Source organism: Castor canadensis, chromosome 9 (assembly GCF_047511655.1).
Source record: "Castor canadensis chromosome 9, mCasCan1.hap1v2, whole genome shotgun sequence".
NCBI lineage: Eukaryota > Metazoa > Chordata > Mammalia > Rodentia > Castoridae > Castor > Castor canadensis.
Window position 1 is genome coordinate 18,344,033 of NC_133394.1, and position 22,102 is coordinate 18,366,134.

The 22,102-nt window shown below is 37.2% G+C and overlaps 2 protein-coding genes across 8 annotated transcripts in view; one reads left to right on the forward strand and one right to left on the reverse strand.

Moving 5' to 3' along the window:
• The window catches only part of Lrba (LPS responsive beige-like anchor protein), a 615,537-nt gene that overhangs the window by 256,442 nt on the left and 336,993 nt on the right, over positions 1 to 22,102 (reverse strand). For all 7 annotated transcript variants that reach the window (XM_074041265.1, XM_074041269.1, XM_074041267.1 and 4 more), the window contains 3 exons: positions 16,589 to 16,713; positions 8,924 to 9,070; positions 6,323 to 6,459 (listed from right to left, as the gene is read on the reverse strand). In XM_074041265.1, coding sequence (XP_073897366.1) covers positions 6,323 to 6,459; positions 8,924 to 9,070; positions 16,589 to 16,713 — 409 coding nt within the window. The remainder of the gene's footprint in view (positions 1 to 6,322; positions 6,460 to 8,923; positions 9,071 to 16,588; positions 16,714 to 22,102) is intronic.
• Positions 338 to 3,026, forward strand: Mab21l2 (mab-21 like 2). The gene has a single exon (XM_020155376.2). The coding sequence runs from the start codon at positions 1,349 to 1,351 to the stop codon at positions 2,426 to 2,428; it is 1,080 nt and encodes a 359-aa protein (XP_020010965.1). The 5' UTR covers positions 338 to 1,348; the 3' UTR covers positions 2,429 to 3,026.

Sequence of the window (22,102 nt, forward strand, 5' to 3'; positions counted from 1 at the left end):
GAGGGGGCTGTAACATGTGTGCGAGCATTTGACTTCCACTATCTCTTCCTATTTTCTTACTTCTCTCTTTACTCCCTTTCTTTATCAAGTGCAGAGGTGGCCACTACCGTTCGTCAAGCATGCCTATCTTTTCTCTCGGATTGGCTAAAGCACTGACAGCTCGATAGGGATTGTAGGAAATGAAGCTCCACCCCCCTCATGATGGCCCAGGGACCATTCATAAACTAAATAACTCCAGGAAACGAGAGAGAGAGAGAGAGAGAGAGAGAGAGAGAGAGAGAGAGAGAGAGAGAGAGAGAGAGAGAAGGGGAAGGGGGAGGGACAGAGAAGAGGGAGATTGGGGAGAGAGAGAGAGAGAAGGGGGAGGGACAGAGAAGAGGGAGATTGGGGGAGAGAGAGAGAGAGATCTGAGGGGAGGAGGGAAAGACGACTCAGAAAGTGGAATCTGCACAAGCAACCTAGGAGAGGAAAAACCCTGAATCTTTAATAACTCCACGCCAGATGCAACGCAAGCAACGACTTCGTCACACTAAAACAGATCTTGTGAGGGCCAAAAGTATAAATTACGAAGCAGAAATGAATATCAAACAACTTCCAGTGGTTTGCACCTAGGGAAAGACAAAAACAACCCACTGCAAACAAACCAACCCAATCCAAACAACGCCTCCAGTAGGAAACGAGGAAAACTGCGACGCCACGACCCCCGAGAAGAGAGAAGACCTGCGCGCTCAGACCACGGGTGTCTGCAATCTCCAAGGGTGCCGCGGACCAAGCTGCCGTCGCTGCTCTGCGGACATTAATTACATCCTTCCCTCTCCATTGAGGGGAGGGTGAGGCTCGCGCGTTACCTACGCCGAAGAAATAAGTCCCACCGGAGTGGCAGAGAAGTTTAAGAATGAACCACTGAATGTGGAGCTTTTAGTTTAAAATTGCTTTGGCACTTAAAAGACCTCATTTCCAGATAACTGAGCAATCTCGGCTGCAGTCATCCAAGCCTAACCACCTCTTGGTAATCTGAATTCTTCTCTCTCACCCCCCTGCATCGCTCTCCAACACAGCCTAGTTTACTTATCGAGAGAAAGCTGAAAGTCTCAGCAGGTACTTGTCTTCTTCAAAGACGTTGTTTCTAATTTTCCGCACAAGGAGAAAAGATTTCGAAGGAGGAAAAGAAAAGGCGAGCCGGCTGTGGCATCGGCGGGTCAGCCCAGGTGTAAAGCAAGAGTGAAAGTGGGGTTTAAGGGTTGCGCACCGCCTCTTTCCAAGCCGCAGGGCCACCACCAGCGAGTGAGCCTTGGATCCCTCAACGTACTGCGAGACGCCGGTGTACAGCCCGGACCTGTGCCCCAACATGATCGCCGCGCAGGCCAAGCTGGTTTACCAGCTCAATAAATACTACACTGAGCGCTGCCAGGCGCGCAAGGCGGCCATCGCCAAGACCATCCGAGAGGTCTGCAAGGTGGTCTCGGACGTGCTGAAGGAAGTGGAGGTACAGGAGCCTCGCTTCATCAGCTCACTGAGCGAGATCGACGCCCGCTACGAGGGGCTGGAGGTCATCTCGCCAACCGAGTTCGAGGTGGTGCTCTACCTTAACCAGATGGGCGTCTTCAACTTTGTGGACGACGGCTCGCTGCCCGGCTGTGCAGTGCTCAAATTGAGCGATGGGCGGAAGCGGAGCATGTCTCTGTGGGTCGAGTTCATCACGGCGTCCGGCTACCTCTCCGCGCGCAAGATCCGCTCCCGTTTCCAGACGCTGGTCGCCCAAGCGGTGGACAAGTGCAGCTACCGGGATGTGGTCAAGATGATTGCCGATACCAGCGAGGTCAAGTTGCGCATCAGGGAGCGCTACGTGGTGCAAATCACTCCAGCGTTCAAGTGCACCGGGATCTGGCCTCGCAGCGCTGCCCAGTGGCCCATGCCCCACATCCCATGGCCTGGCCCCAATCGGGTGGCGGAGGTCAAGGCCGAAGGCTTCAATCTGCTCTCCAAGGAGTGTTACTCTCTAACGGGCAAGCAGAGCTCGGCGGAGAGTGACGCCTGGGTGCTGCAGTTCGGAGAGGCAGAGAACCGCCTGCTGATGGGCGGCTGCCGAAACAAGTGTCTCTCGGTGCTGAAGACGCTGCGGGACCGCCACCTGGAGCTGCCGGGCCAGCCGCTCAATAACTACCACATGAAGACTCTGCTGCTTTACGAGTGCGAGAAACACCCGCGGGAAACGGACTGGGACGAGGCATGCCTGGGCGACCGGCTAAACGGCATCCTGCTGCAGCTCATCTCCTGCCTGCAGTGCCGCCGCTGCCCCCACTACTTTCTGCCCAACCTCGACCTCTTCCAGGGCAAGCCCCATTCGGCCCTGGAGAGCGCTGCCAAGCAGACCTGGAGGTTGGCCAGGGAAATCCTCACCAATCCCAAAAGCCTGGACAAACTATAGGGTGCTGGGGACTGCGTGAAAAGCCACACACACGGGCGTGCTCTCCCACCCACACCACAAACCACTCAGCGACAACAGTGGAAACTCTGGACACAACTTTATGTAAATCACCTGAAAGAAACCAGAATCAGCGGAAGACCTCCGTTAATTAAGAAGCAAACAAAAGAGAGCAAACCAATCAAACAACAACAAAAAAAACCCAACGTCTTGCACAAAAGTGATCATTTTCTTCCAAACAATGTGAATTTAAAAGGTCACACAAAAGAAGCAATCGCGCTTTACCATCACAAAATGAAACCCAAGGTACAATTTCAAATCAATGTATAGTAGCTTCCCCTCCCTCTTCCTCCTTTACCCCTATCTTCTGTCTGTCTGTCTGTCCTTCTCTCTCTCGTTTTGTTTTTTGTTTTGGTTGCCTGAATGATTGTCACAAAGTGAAAAAGTTATTTAACTATTATGTAAACGTTCTCTTTTTAAAAGTTTTACTGATGTTAAGTGTATCTCAGTGCCAATGTCAGATTGTCCTCCCTCTCGCACCTCTCCCCACACTTCCCACACGTCTTGTTGAAAACAGTAATAAAATATGACTACATTGTAATCTACTGTTTGTGGAATGTTCTTAAGTGAAGGATGAAGGCAGGTGAGATCACTTTCTAACTTACAATGTAAAGATGTGAATTAAGGAAGTAAATGCAAAAAGGCTTCCATTTGAACTTCAACTTGCAAAATGTAAAATACAATTTGTGGTATTAACTATGTAAATTCCCACCAAAATCCTTAGAAAAAAGAAGATAACTAATTTTACTCAACATGTTATTTGTTCTGTAGATTTGAAGAGTAAAAGTACATTTTACACTTGGAAAAGGAAAGCCATATGAAAGAGAAGATTTTCACCCTCATCTTTAAAATAAGGAACCATTTTCAACCTTTTCCACATTAAAAATTATAGATTTGCTTTCTTATGCCATAATTTTTAAAAATCCAACACAAAGAAAATACTTACAGATATTTTCCCAATAGTTAACAAAGTCAGTTAATATTTTTCCTTCAACCATTTTTCCTCTTCAAGCTTCATATTATAAAGATTTAACAACTACATCAACCACACCAAGAAAGAATAGTTACAGCAATATTCCTCTCCCCCAGTAAATGGTAATACAATTCAGATTTATAAATTACTTCAATTTTAAAGTAACTTTAGTTATAAATGCCATAACTATAATCATTTTTATCAAATTACAAAAATTATTCTCAGCCTGCTTATATACAATTAAAACAAAAAAGGTCTTGATTCCACCTTTATCACCAAAGAAAACTGTTCCAAGAATTGACAAATAGGAAAAGTGCCTTCCAAACAAACTCATGTCAATAGTTCACCCTTGACCACAGTTTCTCTTTAACCCAAGGAAATAAATGTTTGGGTTATAAAGTCATTGGTAAAACTGAAAGTATCCTAAAACAATCTGTCTTCTTCATGTTGGAGGGAACTACATAATCCATTAGTTTTGTTAATGTGAAGCGCAGGTACGGGTCAGATTCTACGCTTTGTATTTAATTTTTATTCTTTAAATTAGCCTTTTTAATTTACTGAGAAATCCATGGGTGAAAGATGTAGAGAAAAATGTTCTAAAGGACAATTTTAAGATGAGAGGAAGAAGTCTGGATGGGGGCAGGGCACACACAGGGATGAGCAGCAGGGCAGCAGAGATGGATGAAACAGCAGCAAGCTACTAAGGGGGCTCCAGGCCAGCCGCTGGACAGAACAGGCTTACGCTATAGGACTCCCTGGTCAAGACAGTCTGTGTTGAAAATATAAACTATGATCTTATCAGTTCTGAAACCATCTCCATTCTTTCAATGTATTTTCTATTCTTTCTGGTCCCCATTCCTGTAGATATAAAACAAACTCACTCATTCAGTACACATGAATGTTTTAAAATAATAAAACAAACTTCTCTAGTGTAACTGGCATGGATTTGAAGAACATTTTCATATCCACATGCAGACACTTAGACTGGCACCACAGGATGCACTGTGGCCTTCCTGTCACTTACATCACAGGGGATTTAGTTTAAAAGATAAAAATGCTACCTTCAAGTGATGTTTTTAACTCAAAAACCTATTTCCAGCATTACACACAGAGCTTTCTTTAACTATTCTATGAAATAACAGTAAGTCTTGACAAGAAAAAATAAAATAGCTCAAATTCTGTATCTTTTCTTCTTCCTTATTTAAAGGATATATCAGGAAAAAAATTAAGGAAAAACATTGCAGCAAAAAAGTCCACATTTACAAAATGTCTTAAGGCACCAACATCTTTCAAAATAAAATACTCTTCCAATAACTACCTAAAAAATTTAAAATATAAACTGGAAGAATTTTCATTTCTAGGATACTGCACAGGTTGCAGTGGTACAAGATGATTTTGTGATTAGGCTAAAAGATCCCATATTTCACAAGCAACAGAAAAAGAAAATTAATTTAATGATGCTGCACAGAATAAGACCAGAGAGAAATTAATATTACAGCTTCCCTAAAGGAACAAAACAAATAACATCAAAGAACCTAATCGGAAAGATTAGCAGAGGTTTTTAATTTTAAGAACAATTCATTAGACATCTTTACACTAAATCAGATTCTAGACTTTAAGCCATGTGTATTCCAAAAAACATAAAATATCCTGAATCAAATCTTAGCTTCTCTTAAATTCACAAACTACCAAAAATCACAGAGTTTAAGTAATTTTGGTAACTTTCCTTTCCTAAAGAAATTAGAACACATTTTCAGACAACTCAACCATGCAACAAAGTAGAAAATTTCCAGGTCATATAATTTCAGAACTAAAGTTTTCTCTACATTGGATTAGTTGAATTATCTAGCTCAAAACAACCAGTTCCATTGTGGCCTTCCTGTCACACTGGCTATCAAATCCTGCCTTGATAGGGACAGAAAGATGGAAACAGAATATGGAAACAAGCATAAGACAAGAAACGATTTGTTTGTAAAGTTCTTAATAAAATTATAACATTTGCATCAAGAACTACTTTGAAATACTTCTAAATTATCAACATTTAATAACTCACATGATTTCAAAAACAACCTCTCACCAAGTTGTGTGTATATGTATATACACACACACACATACAAAATCAGCCAGTAAATAAATTATTCCATTTTTAAGCAACTTCTTTCTACAGGTTGCTTATTTTGTCCATTTTTAAAGAAACTGTTTTACCATTCACTTTCATGAAAGTGAAAGCAACATAATTTTGGCTTTATGACTGTGTTAAAAAACAGAAATATTTCTTAGTAAAAATAAAGTTGCAAAGGTCTGAAAAGTAATTAGAAATATATTTTAGAAGAGAAATTACATTTTCATCTAAGAATAAGAAATTATGCAGTGCCTTGTAAAATCCATGACAGGTAATGGGAAACAGAGGTATCACCCACATGCGCAAAACATGCTTGCATGCACGACAGAGTAGTAAGTCATAGGGACAAAGCAAGGAGGCTGATATATTGGTAGTACATCCAGAAAACATAAAGGCTAAACAAAATAATTCCACTCTTAAGCTCACTGAATTCTGTAGCTTAATTCACCGTGAACCCTTTGAAGTAAAATATATTTACAGACAATGTTCCCTGAGGTCCCTCCCTGCCAAAGAGCTAATGATAAATGCAATTAAGTAGAAATTATTTTTAAACATAAATGAACTCCAATAATTTAACTAGAGAGTAATCATAAGTTAAAAAAGACAAGTGCCTTGCATGTAAGCAGAGGCATTTCTACGAGAGATTTGAGCTAAGCCGCTGAGATTTTACCAGTGCCAATTGATGCAGCCCACCATCCCATAATAAGAAAAAATGAACTCCCCACCTCTCCTGTCTTCTCACCTTGGGGTCGATTTTCTTGAAGTTAGGATCCTCTTCATCTACCTCAAAATAGAGTTCAGAGGAGGTGACAGAAAGAGTGCCCTTTACCACAACAGAGGGGGCCACAAGCTGAGCTGGTGTGCTCAGGCTCACGGGACCTGCCAAGAGAAAGACAAGTCACTTAGTCTGAGATGACGTTTTTCAAAAAATCAGATTTGACCCAAAATTTTAGTTAATTTTTCATTGTCACTTCTAAATACAAAATTGCCTGCCAGCTCCATCTACACTTCCATCTCATGTCCACCCCAAATCTTCTTGAAAATACAGTCAGGATTCTCATACTAGAAGATATGTAACAGGCTGTTTATCACAGTAAACTACGATGCAATTATTTTATAGGGAGCATGCAAAGCTTTGGTTTAATCTCCAGGTAAGGTGACTCTGCCTGAATAAGTGCAACCACATTCCATTTAGAAAGCAAGCCTCAGGCTATCAAGCGACATGGAATAACAACCAGAGCATGGAAGCCTCAATAGGCTTTCAAGGCCAGAGGTGAGCTTAAGAGTTTGGCTGACGCATGAGTGCAAAAAGATCCCCAGCTTATTAGTGAAGTGGGAAATTCTCTGGTAAACCATATTCTCTGATAAAGGTTCTATGCCAGTTTGACACAAAACCTCTTCTACAGTACAACTCTCCCCCATGCAAGACTGGTAAAAATATTTTTTTCTAAGCCATCCTTTCCACTGTTAAATATTGTTCAATGCTTCCAAATCTAATATTAGTGTAGTTCAGGGACTCTGGGAGTAAACAGCTGGAGGGTGGGTTTCCAAGTGAATGAATTTTTATTGGAATAATCAAATCTCCACAGGGCTTATCAAAGAGACAAATAAGACTGCTACTGAAAACAATAGATTCACTACACATAGAAAATCATAAAATAAGAACTAAAACTAATAATTACATATATATACACACACATATAGATGTAGAGAGAATTTGAAATTCCATGTCAATTCTTCATTGTAGAAATCCTATAGAAGAAGAAAACACTCAAAAAGAAGATTGGCACTTACAGTTCTGAATTAATATAGTGCCTATAAATAAGGTGCGCCTATTCAGGTAATCAATGGATGAGTAAGTGTTTCAAAATTCAGATGAATTGACATTTCCATTGATTGTTAGAAGGGTGATGGTCCTTAATCTCACATCAATCTTAATGTGTGCCAGTAGGACAATGGAAGAGATGCTCTGTGGAGATCACAGCAGGTTTTGCCCTCTATTCCCAATGTACAAATACATTGTGTTTGCAGATGGGCAGCAGATAGCTGCAGAACAGCCATGATTTCCCAAAGCTCATCCCTATAAATGGATGAAATAAGCAGCTATGTGTTCTTTTGCTGTCTCCTTTTGCCCTCTGTACATTAGCATGTAATCCTGAGAAGAAATAACATTTTTCCAATCACTCTCAGACATTCAATTATAGTGTAAGCAGGCAGCTGCAGGAGCTGGGGCAGCCTAGGTCCTACAGAAGACCCCTGACAATTTCCACTTCATTTCTAAACCACACCACTTTATTAGTGTGGATTACTTCTTAATCCTATTGCCATTGTCAAGATTATATAATTAAACTCCCCTTTCACCTCTATTACTGTATGAATGTATTACTAGTAGCAAGAATAGAGGGAGAATAAAGGAGGAGATGGGTAAATGGATGTGAAGGAAAAGACTTGAAATTAGCAGTATTCACTTTACTCCCTACTCCTACTCCAAATCCCTTAACAGTATACTTCAATTAATTTTATTTTACTTTACAAAGAGGTTTATGGCCATCAGAGAAGATAGGCTTCTATTTTTGCTTTTCATTATCAAGATGCAAGGTAGCACAGGTTACAGCTTTGTCACCAAATAAAAGCTTTCTAATAATGCCTTTTCTCTTAAAGCCATCACAGAATACTATGTAATTTTCACCTGTAGAAATTGTAGACTTGTTCAGACTTTCCTCCTTGAAGAACACCTTCATAGACAGTAAAGGAAAAAAGCCATTTAATGAATTACTAAAATTCAGGCTAAACAAGAGAATTTTTCCCACAAGGGAAGTAAAATTGAGAATCTGCAGATTGCAAATCAAAATTCTTACATCTAGCAAAACACATGAATCCCGTGAAAAGCCAAGGCATTCTTGGAATTGAATTTTTCAGTGAGTTAAGTGTATGTGCAGTATGATTTACTAAGACTTGTATATCAAAGCAAATAGCTCATCTGCCTCCAAGCTTTATTTATAAAACAATTGACAGATTTTCACTCACGGTCCCCATTTTATAGCGATATGGTGACTCCCACGGGATGGATGAAGCAATTTTGTGGTGACTGCTTTTAAACTTTTTTCCTCTTTCAGTGAAAAACCATATGTAAAATTAAAAGATGAGAGAGACAAACAGAATAGAAAAGTAAAGCAGAAATTGTAGATGAGGGGGGAAATGTTGGGAAGAACAAAAATAATCTCTAGTTGATGTAATTGTAGGTATAAGCTTGGCAGTACTAGTGGTCACAGCTGAAAAAGTAAGTAATCAGATGTTCATTGTCCCAGAGTCAGCTGAAATATCCGCACAACCACTGAATTACCAGCAAGATTCTCTAAGTCTTTCTCATCCACGGATGATAGAGTATCATCGTCGCCTTCCAGGAGGATCTCGTTTTCTGAGTTCTGATTTCCTAAAGCCTGACTCTTGATGGACTGTTTTCCTTTAGCAAGGATGTCTTCATCTGCAGCTGAAATGAAAAGAAAACAAAGCTGTCCATCAGCACTAGAAGAGCACTCTGGCAGAGTGGAAGGGCTAAGGTAGGAGTAGGTGGCCAGAGATGGGCAATCTTTTATAAACAGTCACCCACAGTGGGGAAAGTGACTGGGTGGCACACATACTGGGTTTAACAAACTTGATTCCCCAAGCTAGTGTAATGTTATCCTGAACAAGCGCCCTAATCCCATTAAATCTGACCCCTGCCCCCCACACTGAGCCATTTATTTACTTAGAGAAGAAGCACCCCTCTTTAAATTTGTTAATAGGAAAAATCAGAACACAGTTTTAGAAACAATACTTATTTAACATGGAAAAATGAGGACTGATTCATTATTCCAAATAATGTTATACTGAACAAACATTTTGGAAGGGCTGGGTAGTGGCTGAGGAGAATCCAGAAGAAGGGTCAGGCCAAAGGAGATGCTAGCAGCCAATGAGGATTTAAGCCCAGACCTGAAGCCCTGTCTGACACTAATTAAGCTACAGCAGCTGCATTCTCTTCCTCTTTATCCCCTCCTCCCTCCTTCCTTCTTTCAAACTGCCCTGGCTCACATTTTCACACGTACACTCCCCCACCCCTTCACCCTTACACAAATATCCAAGAGCAAGGCGATAGAGAAACTAAGTGGAGGCTCACACTCTCTCTTCCTCCTTTTAAACTAACGGGCTAAGGCACCCCGGGGGCAAACATAACAGAAAGAGCTGGATGAGAGGCATCTGGGCAGAGGCCTAACTGGGCCTCTTGAAGCAGCCTGTGGAGAGCAGCAGCACCAGACATAGAAACCAGGACGAGGCAGCAGCCGAGGCAGCAGCCACCAGAGGAACGAGGAGGAGGAGGCACTGAATCTAGGCACAAAGCAGCACCCCCAGTCAACCATGGACCAAGAAAGCAGGGCAGAGGTATACTGGGAGGAGAGCACGCCCAAATTCTAACTTCAAACCCCACACCCCTCTCTAAGCGACTCCAGTGCTTGGAGCACTTTTCTATTTAAGGAAACCAGATAAGAGTTTATGATTTGTAAAAACTCATCTGTGTGTCTTCTCCTAACCTTATGTTTTTGAATGGTACCACGTACTTCGAAGTTTTGTATCTTCACTCCAGTGCAATGTTCTCAGCTAGGGAAATCCCCAAGGTAAAGCACCTGATCCACCAGGCTGCAGCTATTGATATGGAAATCACATGTCCCCCCCAGACCCTCCGCTAGGCATAAGGCCCAAACCCCCAAAAGAATAAAGCAATCAGCTTGCAGTAATGTGGCTAGTCTTTATCTAAATAACTTTTTCTGAACATTTCAACAAACTAAACTGCATGTGAATTACCTGGTTAAATCAGCAGACAGAACAAAGCTTCTTTGGGTTTAACAGGTAGGGCTATGGATAATATTAAGGGCAGAAGTGGTTTTTTTCATAGTTATTATGAATTCATCATGTATACCACTTACATACAATACGTATGATACTAAAAAGAACGTGGTGATTTCATTAAACAAGGGAGCCGTGGGAAGCTTCCGCTTTGAATACGCTGTAGATAAATCAAACACTATTTTGCTTCATACCCACAGACAGCACAAATGTGAAGGTCTCAGTAACTATTTGAAAAGCTTGATGTACCTAACATTTTTTAATGGTTTACTTTTCAAAACTGACAAAGAAATCTATCAATTAAATAGTAAATTTACAGAAAATAGTATGTTTTTATATTACTTATATTTCAGTAGAATTCTTTGCCCTAGAATCTGAAATACCACCTTACTCCAAACAAGACCTTTTGCAACTTAAAATCAACTTTCTTAAAAATAAATTGACCATGAGAAACTTAACAGTTAGACTTTAGCATAGAATCAGTATGCTACATCTTCTCCATCTTTTCAAAGCAGAGATACTAACTTTAAGGCTAATATTATATAGGGCTCACCTTATGCCAGAGAGTGTGCAAAACACTTTTTTAACTCTTTAATTCTCAGAAACCTTCTGCTAATTCTCACTTTCAAGTAAGAAAATAGGCTCAGAGAAGTTACTTAACTTGCTGAAGGTAACAAGAGTCATGACAACTGCAGTCAAGATATAAAAACAGTATGGTGCCAGAGGCTGAGCTCTTAACTACTGTTGCATGGGGAGGGAAGGACAAGGAGATGAATATCATTGTGCAAATATAAATATACATGTAACTTACTAATTTATTTAATAATTCTTTTGCTTCTCATAGTGAAATTTAAAAAGGTAAATCAGAATCGTAATGAACAAGAATAAAAATACTCATTTCCAAATCTAAATCTGAGGAACATATACATATGTCAAACACTTCAGACACAACTAAATTAAACACCTTGCTCATTACTTTCCCTATGATCATTGCCATACAGATTTTGAAGTACACCAAGCTTATCTGAAGAAAAAGAAAAAAAGAAAAAAAAAAAAACCTCTTAATCTGCAAATATTTACAAAAACTGAGAGTTCTCAGTGGTAATATACAATGGTTTTTAAATAGCTCAATAAATAAATTCACATGCATTCAAATGACCACTAACATATGTGTTAACCCTTCCAACTGGGATTTAAAATTCTTAAATCTGTTCTCATCATGCTGGCTCGTACTAAAATAACTTTTGAATTAATTTCATAAAAAAACTGTAAGTACTTTAGTGTACTGTATGCATACAAACACCCACTTTAATTTATTTATTTACTTATTTTTTCAACTTCAGATTCTGGATTTGTTCAACCTCAACTGAAAAACCTCTTGTCATAGAAAATATGCAGCTTACTGATATTTAGAATGGTTTTCCTGTAATTAACTCCCCCTTGAGGATTTTAAGTTAGCGGCAGTGAAATTACCAACAGCACTCTAATACACACCACATGGGCTGGTGTTCAATTCTCAGTGGTCTAATAGCTTTCTGCTAAAGAACTTTTGTTTTCTTCAAAATTAAAACAAAACTTGCCCAAGCATAAAATAAAAGATAATTATCATGTTTATATGTGCTGGGAAAGGTCTAGTTTTACCTTCCATTTGCTTTATTCTCAGTCAAGCTTTATAAACAAGTGTCAAGTATTTTGATATCTTCTGAAAGTACATTCTACAATAGTCTAAAAGTTTCATTGGATAAAGTAAGGGTATACTTTTGGTTCAATTTTAAAATTCAATTCAGATAATTTCTGCTATTAAACTTTTTACTGAACATGATCTCTATTTATAATTTTTTTATTACTAAAGGATTGCTTTTATCTAACATTACCTTTTATTCTTATTTAATATTTATCTTTAACTTGATAATTAAATTGCATGGTTATGTAAAATTAAAGAAATCTTTTAAAAATACTGTTTTTAGAAATGACTTGCAATGAGAGGCCTGAAAGATGCTGGTCTTCAAAATATAAAGATCAAATTCTTCAGAGCTCACTCTGGGCATGAGGTGATTTATCTATCCAACACAGGAGAGGTAAGTAAATTAAAATAGAAAAGAACAACAACAACAAAACACAGGAAACCATTTCACCTAAATACACAAATCTGCTTTCAAACATTCAGACAGCCAGTAAACAGGAATCGACAGTTCAAATTGCAATAAAAGAATTCTGTACATTAAGAATTAGCCACTTTGTAAAAAACAGAGATCACTACTAAAATAACAAAGTGACTTCAAATATATATAAAACAGATAAGGGTATCCACTGGGTGTGATGTGAAGCACATACCACAACTGTATAGCTCATAATTATTATTTAATCTAATTAAAATGCCTCCACAGTTTAGGCTATTTGCTTAGGGTTCCAAGTCAATAAAATAGACTCTAGAAAAATGATTGAAACTACAAAGGATGTTTTTTTTAAAAGCGCCAAGTGTGTATCTTTGTTTTTTCCCACTGGTACTGGGATTTGAACTCAGGGCTTCAAAGGGGTTCCACCACTCTAGCCACACTCCCAGCCCATCCAAGTGCGTATCTTAATGGCCATGGGTTTCCCAGAAGTTTTAGATACAGAACCTAGCACATGTTGGTCCTATAAAGGAAGCAATATTATGTGGCATTACTGAGATGATGAGACAATGGACTGATTGGGAACTTTACATGACCTGTCAATCCTAGGAAACCAAACTGTTACTTGTATCATTCCCCACACTTACAAAATACTTTTTTAAACTACCTGAAACCCTCCTCATATAGTTCTATTAATATATACACTCTACACAATAAAAATGTCCTGCACTCAATAGGATCCTACTGCTAACCTGCTTTAGTATTTGAATTAAAACCAATCTATCTACCACTTAAAACATTTTTTACATGGCTTTAATTTGAATATAAAATTTCATTATATTTAACAATGAATTTTAAAAGACAGAATTGCACACCAGTACAAAAATCAGACTACTCCTGGGCTTTAGTCCTTTGTCTACCAAGAATTTATTAGCTCTTCTTTACCTCAGTTTCCTTGTCTGTAAAGAATAATGTTACAGGAATTTTAGCCTTCCAGATCTGGTTCCTTACAGACCTAAAATGCTCTGATCATAAATAACTAGCACTGTGGGCTCTGCATGAAGACATGTTAGGGAACCATCATGACAGACTTCCAATAAAGTTTAAAACTATAAATAGAAGAAATACCCTTAAGAATGCATGCCCATCTTTCTGGCTACTGCTAATTTCCATAAAGAATATTTAATCATAAGAGGAAGTATTAATTTTAACTTTAAAATATGACTCGGTTTCTGCAAAATTAAAGAAATCTCCCATTACAACATGACTTTTATAAATAACCACTTTGGAGGGTCTCTGTTTGAAAAATTACCAAAAGCTCTTTTCCCCAAGCAAGTTAATGTGAACTTGGGAAGGGCAATTAAATTGTCAGAATTAAAAAATTTGTTTTTAACTAGAAGGTAGCCAGAAGTAGAGTCATGGGGCTGGTATTGATCGCCCAAACAGAGAACATCACTCTTCAGGTATTTACTCTGCCACCTTTACACCAGAGGCTTTCCTTCAAATCAACTCAATCTATAAAAAAGATGGCTCTTACTACTAAAATACATGACTAATCTCTAGTGCCACTTCTACTTAGATGTCTTCCTTTTATAATGATAACACAGTTCCAAGATGTTCTAAGATGATACATTTTTTAAATGTGTAGCTCCTTAAATAAATTACAAATAAAAATAAGAAGTCATAAAATACAAAACCTACCATCCGTGGAAATCTCTATTTTCAAATATTTAAATTCAACACTGAACTATAATACTTATCTATGTTCAACTATGACTTCAATTGCTTTCTGATCATATCAACTGTTCTGTTTTGCATACTTAATTCTCAGTATGTTCATTTAGATATCGTGTTTCATTTTCCAAAAAGTATTTAAACATGGAGTCTCACAGTTAACACAAATTAAAATTAAATAAACTATAAGTTACTTTATTTAATAAAATATTAATAATTAAGCTCCTTGCTTACAGAATGTATCAGCATAAATTATGCTGACATCAAACAATACCATAGGTCAGTCTATGTACTAAGTTTCAGAATTATGTACTATTATTTAAAATAATATATACAAAGAATAATCAGAGTTTTGAATTCTGCTTCTAAGCAGGTAAAAAAAGCCTTAAGTGATAGTAAAGTATTGCTAAGAAATATCTTTTCTCATTTAACATTCTTTCAGGTGCTTAGAATTTAAAAAGCTGATATAACATTATTTTAAAAGGTAACATTCAATAATAAAATTAAAATTTATTCATTAAGAATTCCATAATAACTCAAAGTGTTTAAATGTACTATTTCTAATGAGAATGTATTTTAATAAGTTCCAAATTAAACCTCCACAGCAAATTTTGAATTCAGTTGCTGATATTTCCCTAAAGATAAAGGAATAACACTTTCCCATGTTGGATTTAACAAATCATATCCTCCTATTGTAGATATAAAAGAAAAAATTTTTATAAATAATTTTTATTGCCATAGACCTCAGAACTCACAACTCACTGTTAAATGACAGTTTAGAAGAAAAGGTTCTTAAATTTCAAATTTTAAGTGCATAAGGTAATGTCTGTGTGGCTGAAAAGGATAAAATTGTAAATAACCTGATTTTTCTCAATATGTCACTAACAACACCCCCCCAAAAACAAAAAAAGAAAGGAAAAAAATATGTAACTCTGAAAATCTATAGTACCACATAAAAAGTAAATGGACTCTAAAAGCAAAAGTGATCTAATTAGTTCTATATCTTTTTTCTCCTTCTCCACCCCCTACAGTTGAAGGTGTAGGGCCCTAAGACTATTATTGCTTTTAGATCACTTTGTTATTGACTATTTCTGTATGATCATTTATTTTATAGGACTGATGTCACATTTGGTGTTATATCTGATGACATATTGTGGATATTTTCTTCCAGAAATGGCTCTTTAAGGCTGAGTGCAAGAGGTTAAACTGTCTGACTGAGGCCAAACCTAAGACTACAGATTTTTAATCTAAATCTATTCTAGAATGCATGAAAATATAACATATACCACATGTACATACATGTGCAATTTTTATGTCAGTTAAAATGATAAAAATAAAATTCTTAATATCTTTATTGAATATAAATTAACATTTACTTAATTATACTACATTTACCATTTAATCATAAACTGCTGTATGTCATACTAACATCCCTTCAAAGGGGGGAAGGCACTATTTCTTACCTTATTAAAAATAACCAATTGATATTTTATAAAATCAAAATGGTCTTAACATGGAGAGGGTCACTTCTCCCTTAATATAGTTTAACTGGCTTTCAAGAAAATCATAAAATAATGAATGTAATTCTATGATCAGTAAAAGTATATTATCAGATTGAAAGATGTCAGTTTTTCCGACTTGCTTACTAGACTCCTACCTAGACTGAATCACCATCAAATGCATTGTAACAAAAAGGGAAAAATGTCTTGTTGAGGTTTGATAACAAGAGGATACAAAACAGGAACAAATGAAAACAGTATCTATTCTCTTTTTCTATGAGCCATCAATCACAACCACCTACAAATCAAGGCTCATAAGGTATCTAGGCACTTGGACACTTATTACCATCTTCCCTACCTCAGAACCTCATGCTAACATACCATGGGTGGGGGAAACCATGTACACAACGCATCCTGGAAGCCTATCCGGTATGAATGCTGGATTTCTGATACTCGTGGATTTAAGGACGGCTTCCGGGATTAATTTACTCAAAATGTGAATGTGTTGCTTAAAAGGACAAATACTTTAGCCCTGTACTCTGAAACAAAGGGTCTATGTTAAATAAGTTTTGTATGTGTAATATAACAAATAAACACTTGACACCATAATTTCCTAGGACCCTATACTAACTATAAATAAAATTAACTTCTCCTTCTGGGGTAACAAACTATGAATTGTGGGGTGGGCCATTTTACAGTACCTTGTGGTAGTGAAGTTATGCTCTTTATGACCAAGTACTGTACCTGCTGCTATTGGCAAGGAATGGTTTATACACTGACCATGTTCCACGGCTGTTTTTAGTGTCGCTTCAGGATGTGCCGATCCTAGAGGGTTACGCACAAATCGTCGTCGGCGCCGCAAGTCATCTTCCCAGTAGTCGAGGCGCCAGAACTCACGAGGACGACTACAATGAAACAGAGAAGCCACATATGTTAGCAATTATCAAACAGCGTGGTAGCACTGAATTTCTGCATAAAGCTCTCCTTGTTTGCTCTTTTTTTTCCCCTCTCCTTCCATCTCATACTCCCCTTTCTGCAATCTTTAACTTAGGTATGTCCTTGAAAATAACAATATCACCTTCTAGTCTAAGGAATTCCTTTTCCTTTTCTTGGAAGGTGAAATGAGCTCTAAATACATCATTTTGAAATGAATTGCTGACAGTGTGATCAGTTTCCCCACACTCCAGTGGCATGTGCTCTGACTTCAGCCTCATTTCAGCCTCAGCAGGGCACCTTTCTCTGTGGCTGCATTTATAAACCAGAATAGGGAAAAGGCTATTATAAATATGGTATAGCATTACCTATATTAATCAAAGTCTGTCCTCCTTCATTTTTCTTCCTAATTTGTGCCTTTTTGCACAGGGTCAGTAAATCATACCTTGAAGTCTTGGTCCAGAAAGTGTTAACTTTAATGAATATCTCAGTTACATGGTTATGTATGTGATAATAAAATATTACTCTGTTTAGATGTGCAGGAATTTAATTAAAATAATCTCTTAAAATATTCATTACATTTAGCCCCTGAGGCTTAGAACAACAGAAGAAAATGCATTTCTTTTCCATTTACTGTTTTTAAATAAACCATTCCTATAGAGTGAAATAGCAATCTATTTTCAAGCAAATCAGATTGGATTTCTGTTTTATGTAGCCTGTTTTTATATTTAATTAAAAACTACATGCTATATGATGTGCAATAATTGCTATACTGAAAGCATACTTTTGGGAATGTATATTTTAAAATTCAAGTTCTATGATATTTTCCCCAATTACATAGATCTTTTATATAGCAACACATAAATGTCAACTTTCTTTGCTGTTAAGTAATCATGATCTAGCATATTTTATAATGAAAATACTAATACGAAGTTTTTTTCAGTTACAGTAAGGAAAAAAATCTCTGGAAAACATATTTGTTCAGTAAACACATATAGCATGAAGCCTTATAAGTTGCACTAATGAAGTAAAAAAATTATTCATAAACAAAACTTCTTGCAGGAATGACTAATAAAATAAAATCTTAATTTTATTTCATGAGCTAATAAAATTATACCTGTCAGCTTTGACAAATTAGTACTCTTGACCTATCAACAGTAGTCCCAAAATGCACAAGGAAAAGTTAACCTTATTTTGATGTTTTAAAGATGCTGTCTTTAAAAATTCAAAGATTTTATTGTTTAAAAACTACCACCAGTTATAAAAACAAAGACAACAAACACTATATTATTTAAAGAAAATATTAAAAAAAAAACAATAGTAATCCAGTGGTCTTTGCTGGGAATGCAGGAGAGACAATAAGAACATCAAAAGCTTCCTTTGTTGATTTTGGAGATGTAATCAAATTTTGGAGAAGGAGAAACTGTGTAAGGACAGTGGTCCTCAAAAAGAAAAACAGAAAGATCTTTTACTCTTCTCCTTTTCTTCAATTGCTGTCTAAATTTTCAGTGAACACTGATACCACTTAAAAATGAATCTCTTATCAAATAAACACAGGAGCAAAAGACAACAGTTGTGTGAACTCAGCTAATGAGAGAAAATGCTCCTCAGTTGAGCAGGAGCAAGGCAGTCCGCAGATGGCTCTGTGCATGGCTTTGATAGTCATGGGGCTTGGAGAGGCACTTCATCATTCTGCCTACCTACATTTATCTGTTAAAATTATTATCAAATATCAGCCAGGATGCAGTCGTGAATCACAGCCTGCACTCGTCTTCAGGGCAGTGATACAATGAGGGTCTATTCATCAGTGCAGCAATCGGCACAAGTAATTAGTTCCCTACACTGAGGTTGCCTACAAAGCCTATTTCAGTCAGCACCATAAACATATGATGAGGGAAAGCTAATGAAAGCTGCTAAAATTTGTTAACCTTTTATGCTATCAATCCTTCTAATACTCTATGCTTCAGTATTATGCAAAGGTGGTAAATTATTAATTTGTCATTCATCCATCCTTCTGCATTTTGTGTCAAATTAAACAATATCATTCTTCTTGATAACAATTAAAATTACAAGAGATGTTAAGATGCTATGATAAAATTATTACTAAATTGAGCAACAGTAGATTCTACTATAATACATGCAGTGACATCAAATCCAATGGCTACTAAAGCACTTGCAGAATAATTGTTATTATACAGCAAAAAAATCAGAGAAATAGTAAAATGATTCAAAAATTATCAGGCAACTTGAAGATAATATCCTTAAGAATAATAACTAAAATGAGGATGACATATTTTTATAGTATTTAACATTAACAAAAAATGGTGAAAATGATGACATTTGTCTGAAATGAAAACAGCAATATATTAGTAACTGAGAATTGAAAACAATAGTAAAAAAAGTTTTAAAGGTAAGTTCCATTTATGCTAACTATATATCTATGGATTCAAATATGAAAAGTGTAATAAAACTTAAAACATACTTCTATGCAATCCAAATAAAGAACTTTGTGCCTCAGTCTTCTGAAGCACTACCACTTATACACTATCCTCTCAATGCAATCGTATTATAATTAAAGGTAATATGAAGACAAAACTAAGTCTCTATTTCAGATCACATACTTGGAAGATTTACAAAAGTCATCTAGGGATACAAAAACTCAGTATCCTTTTTTTTGCCTACATAAAAAGCCCTGCTCCAGGTGATATAGGATGCAAAGTCATGGGGGTAACCTCCAATCAAACAGCAGCTATAAATCTAATCAGAAAAAAAGGGAATTTATGGCTGGCATGGTGAGATACTCCTGCAATCGCCCCACTCAGGAGGCTGAGGCAGAAGGATCAGGATTCCAAGGCCAGCCTGGGTTACAAAATGAGACCATTTCAAATAAACAAAAACACTGGCAAAAAATAAACAAAACATGACATTTATCACCCAATTCCAATTGTGAGAGATTTCGTTCTTTTCTTTTTTGTGGTACTGAAATTTGATTTGAACTCAGGGCCTTGAGCTTGCTAGGCATGTGCTCTACCCCTTGAGTCACACCCCCAGCCCTTTTTCTTTAATTATTTTTCAGATAGGGTCTTGTTTTGCCCAGGCTAGCCCAGGGACCTGATTCTCCCACCTCTGTCTCTGAGTAGCTGGGACTATAGCACACCTCACCATGCCCAGCTTGTTGGGTGGAATGGGATCTCATTAAAATTCTTTTGCCCAGGTGGCCTAGAACCATGGCCTAATTCCCACCTCTCAAGTAGCTGGAATTACAGATGTGCACTACTATGCCTGGCCCTATATGCATGTTCTTTGACGATAAAGTCACACTCACTCTTTTCAGATGACAGTAATTACTAGCATATTTAAAGTGACTTAGTTAGAAGTAAAATACTCTTAGACCTAGGCCTAAAAGTGTAAGATTTTGTCTCTGCTCTCTCCAACAATAGGCAGAAAGCTTTACTATCAAAAAAAATGAGGCATATTTTATGTTAGAACACTATTATACAGGGGAATGTGTATGCCTTGATGATCAATGTACTTAGTTTTGGTCATTCATTTAAAGATTTCACTGTTATTTGAGAAATATTGTTCCCTGCCTCCCTCTCCTAAAAGTCCCTTCTAGGGGTAACTTGAGCACACTGACCCAACTCTATTCAGACAAGGTTGTGTATTGCCTAAATACAATTGCCTAAATTGTAGTTATGATCACACAATGGTCAGAAAAATTAAAGACTTCAAGTTTGATAAACAAATTGCTGACCAAATACAAACATGGATGAGAGAAAATACTTATTGCCAGATGCTAAAAATATACATCTCAATCACTATATACCTATATATTTATATATCTGTATATATTTATATACTGCAACTATATCCATTTCTGCTAAGATTTCAAAAAAGTCTTCAAAGGTTCTATAAGATCTAGGAATCTTTACAGTTTCCTTGAAAAGACATATATATATATATATATATATATATATATATATATGTCACCTCTATAAAGATACTGTACATAAGTTAACCCTCTTGAGACATTATCCTGAAGTCAAAGTATAATCTTTGACAACAAGGACACATGTGTCTTTGAAAACTTGTGGGTGGCACTGAAGTAAAATGTTCTAACTTCTCTTCTAATATTTTTTGTTTTATTTTTGTTTTTTCATTCTTTGAACTAATTTCAAAGCCTAATGCTAAAATTACATTTTATGTCTAATGGACTTTTCTAAATATAAGCCAACTAATTATCTTTCTACTTTTAAAAAACCTTTGCAGTCATATGATTATGTACACATACCTTTAATGCATCGCCACATGTACATAAGCAAAAATCAAACAATGCAATTTTAACATATAGAATAGATATTCTTTGCTCTACAAGCTCAGAATTAGAAAGCTTCTTGACATCTGAGAAGGAACTAGAACTCAACATCTATGGACAGGCTCTTCATTCCTTTACTAAGACCCACTGTGGCATTGATTTGATCAGGTAAAACAAATGAGTAAGAATGAGCCAAATGAGAATCAGGTGGAAGAGGTAGACATATTAAAGAACCAATAACTAAGATAGAATTCACATCTTTTCTCTAATAGTTGTATGGTACAACATTAATGAATCTGATTTTTATTTTTCACATGTAAATTATAAGAGCTTTTAATGTTTAGTTTTCTTTAAAGAGGTATAACAAGCAAACCAGACAATTAACATACTATGAATGAATAAATAATCCACAAAATTAAGGGTGACAGAACAGAGCTCAACTGCAAGGATACTGAGCTGCGCAAGTGCAGATGGCACAATTCATAGCAAAATTTGTGCAGGTAGTGAGCCCTGGAGTTACACAGTAGCGCTCAGTCTCAAAACTGCATGACATACTGCCCAAGTGCTCTGAAAACACCCTACTTTTCCCCATCCCCATATAATGCTCAGGCTCTCTTCTTTCTCTCCCAAACTTAAAGCCAAACTCAGGGAAGAGAAGAAGCAAGGCCTTGCAAACTGTACACAAGGCAGTTAAACAGGAAGTATTTGCCTGTGTGGGAAAAAGTGGTCAGATCACGAAGAGGTTTGGTTGTCAAAATAAATAAAAGAGAAAAGCCAGGTGCCAGTGGCTCATGCCTATAATCCTAGCTACTTGGGAGGATGAGAGCTAGAGGGTCACAGTTTGAGGCCAGCCCAGGCAAATAGTTCTTGAGACCTCATCTCCAAAATGAACAGAGCAAAATGGACTGGAGGTGTGGCTCAAGTGGTAGAGAGCACCTGCTTTGCAAGCATGAAGCCCTGAGTTCAAACTCCACACCCTCCAAAAAAAAAGCAGCAAAATTCTATCAAGAGATTAAAATAATCACATACACAGAGAAACATTGACA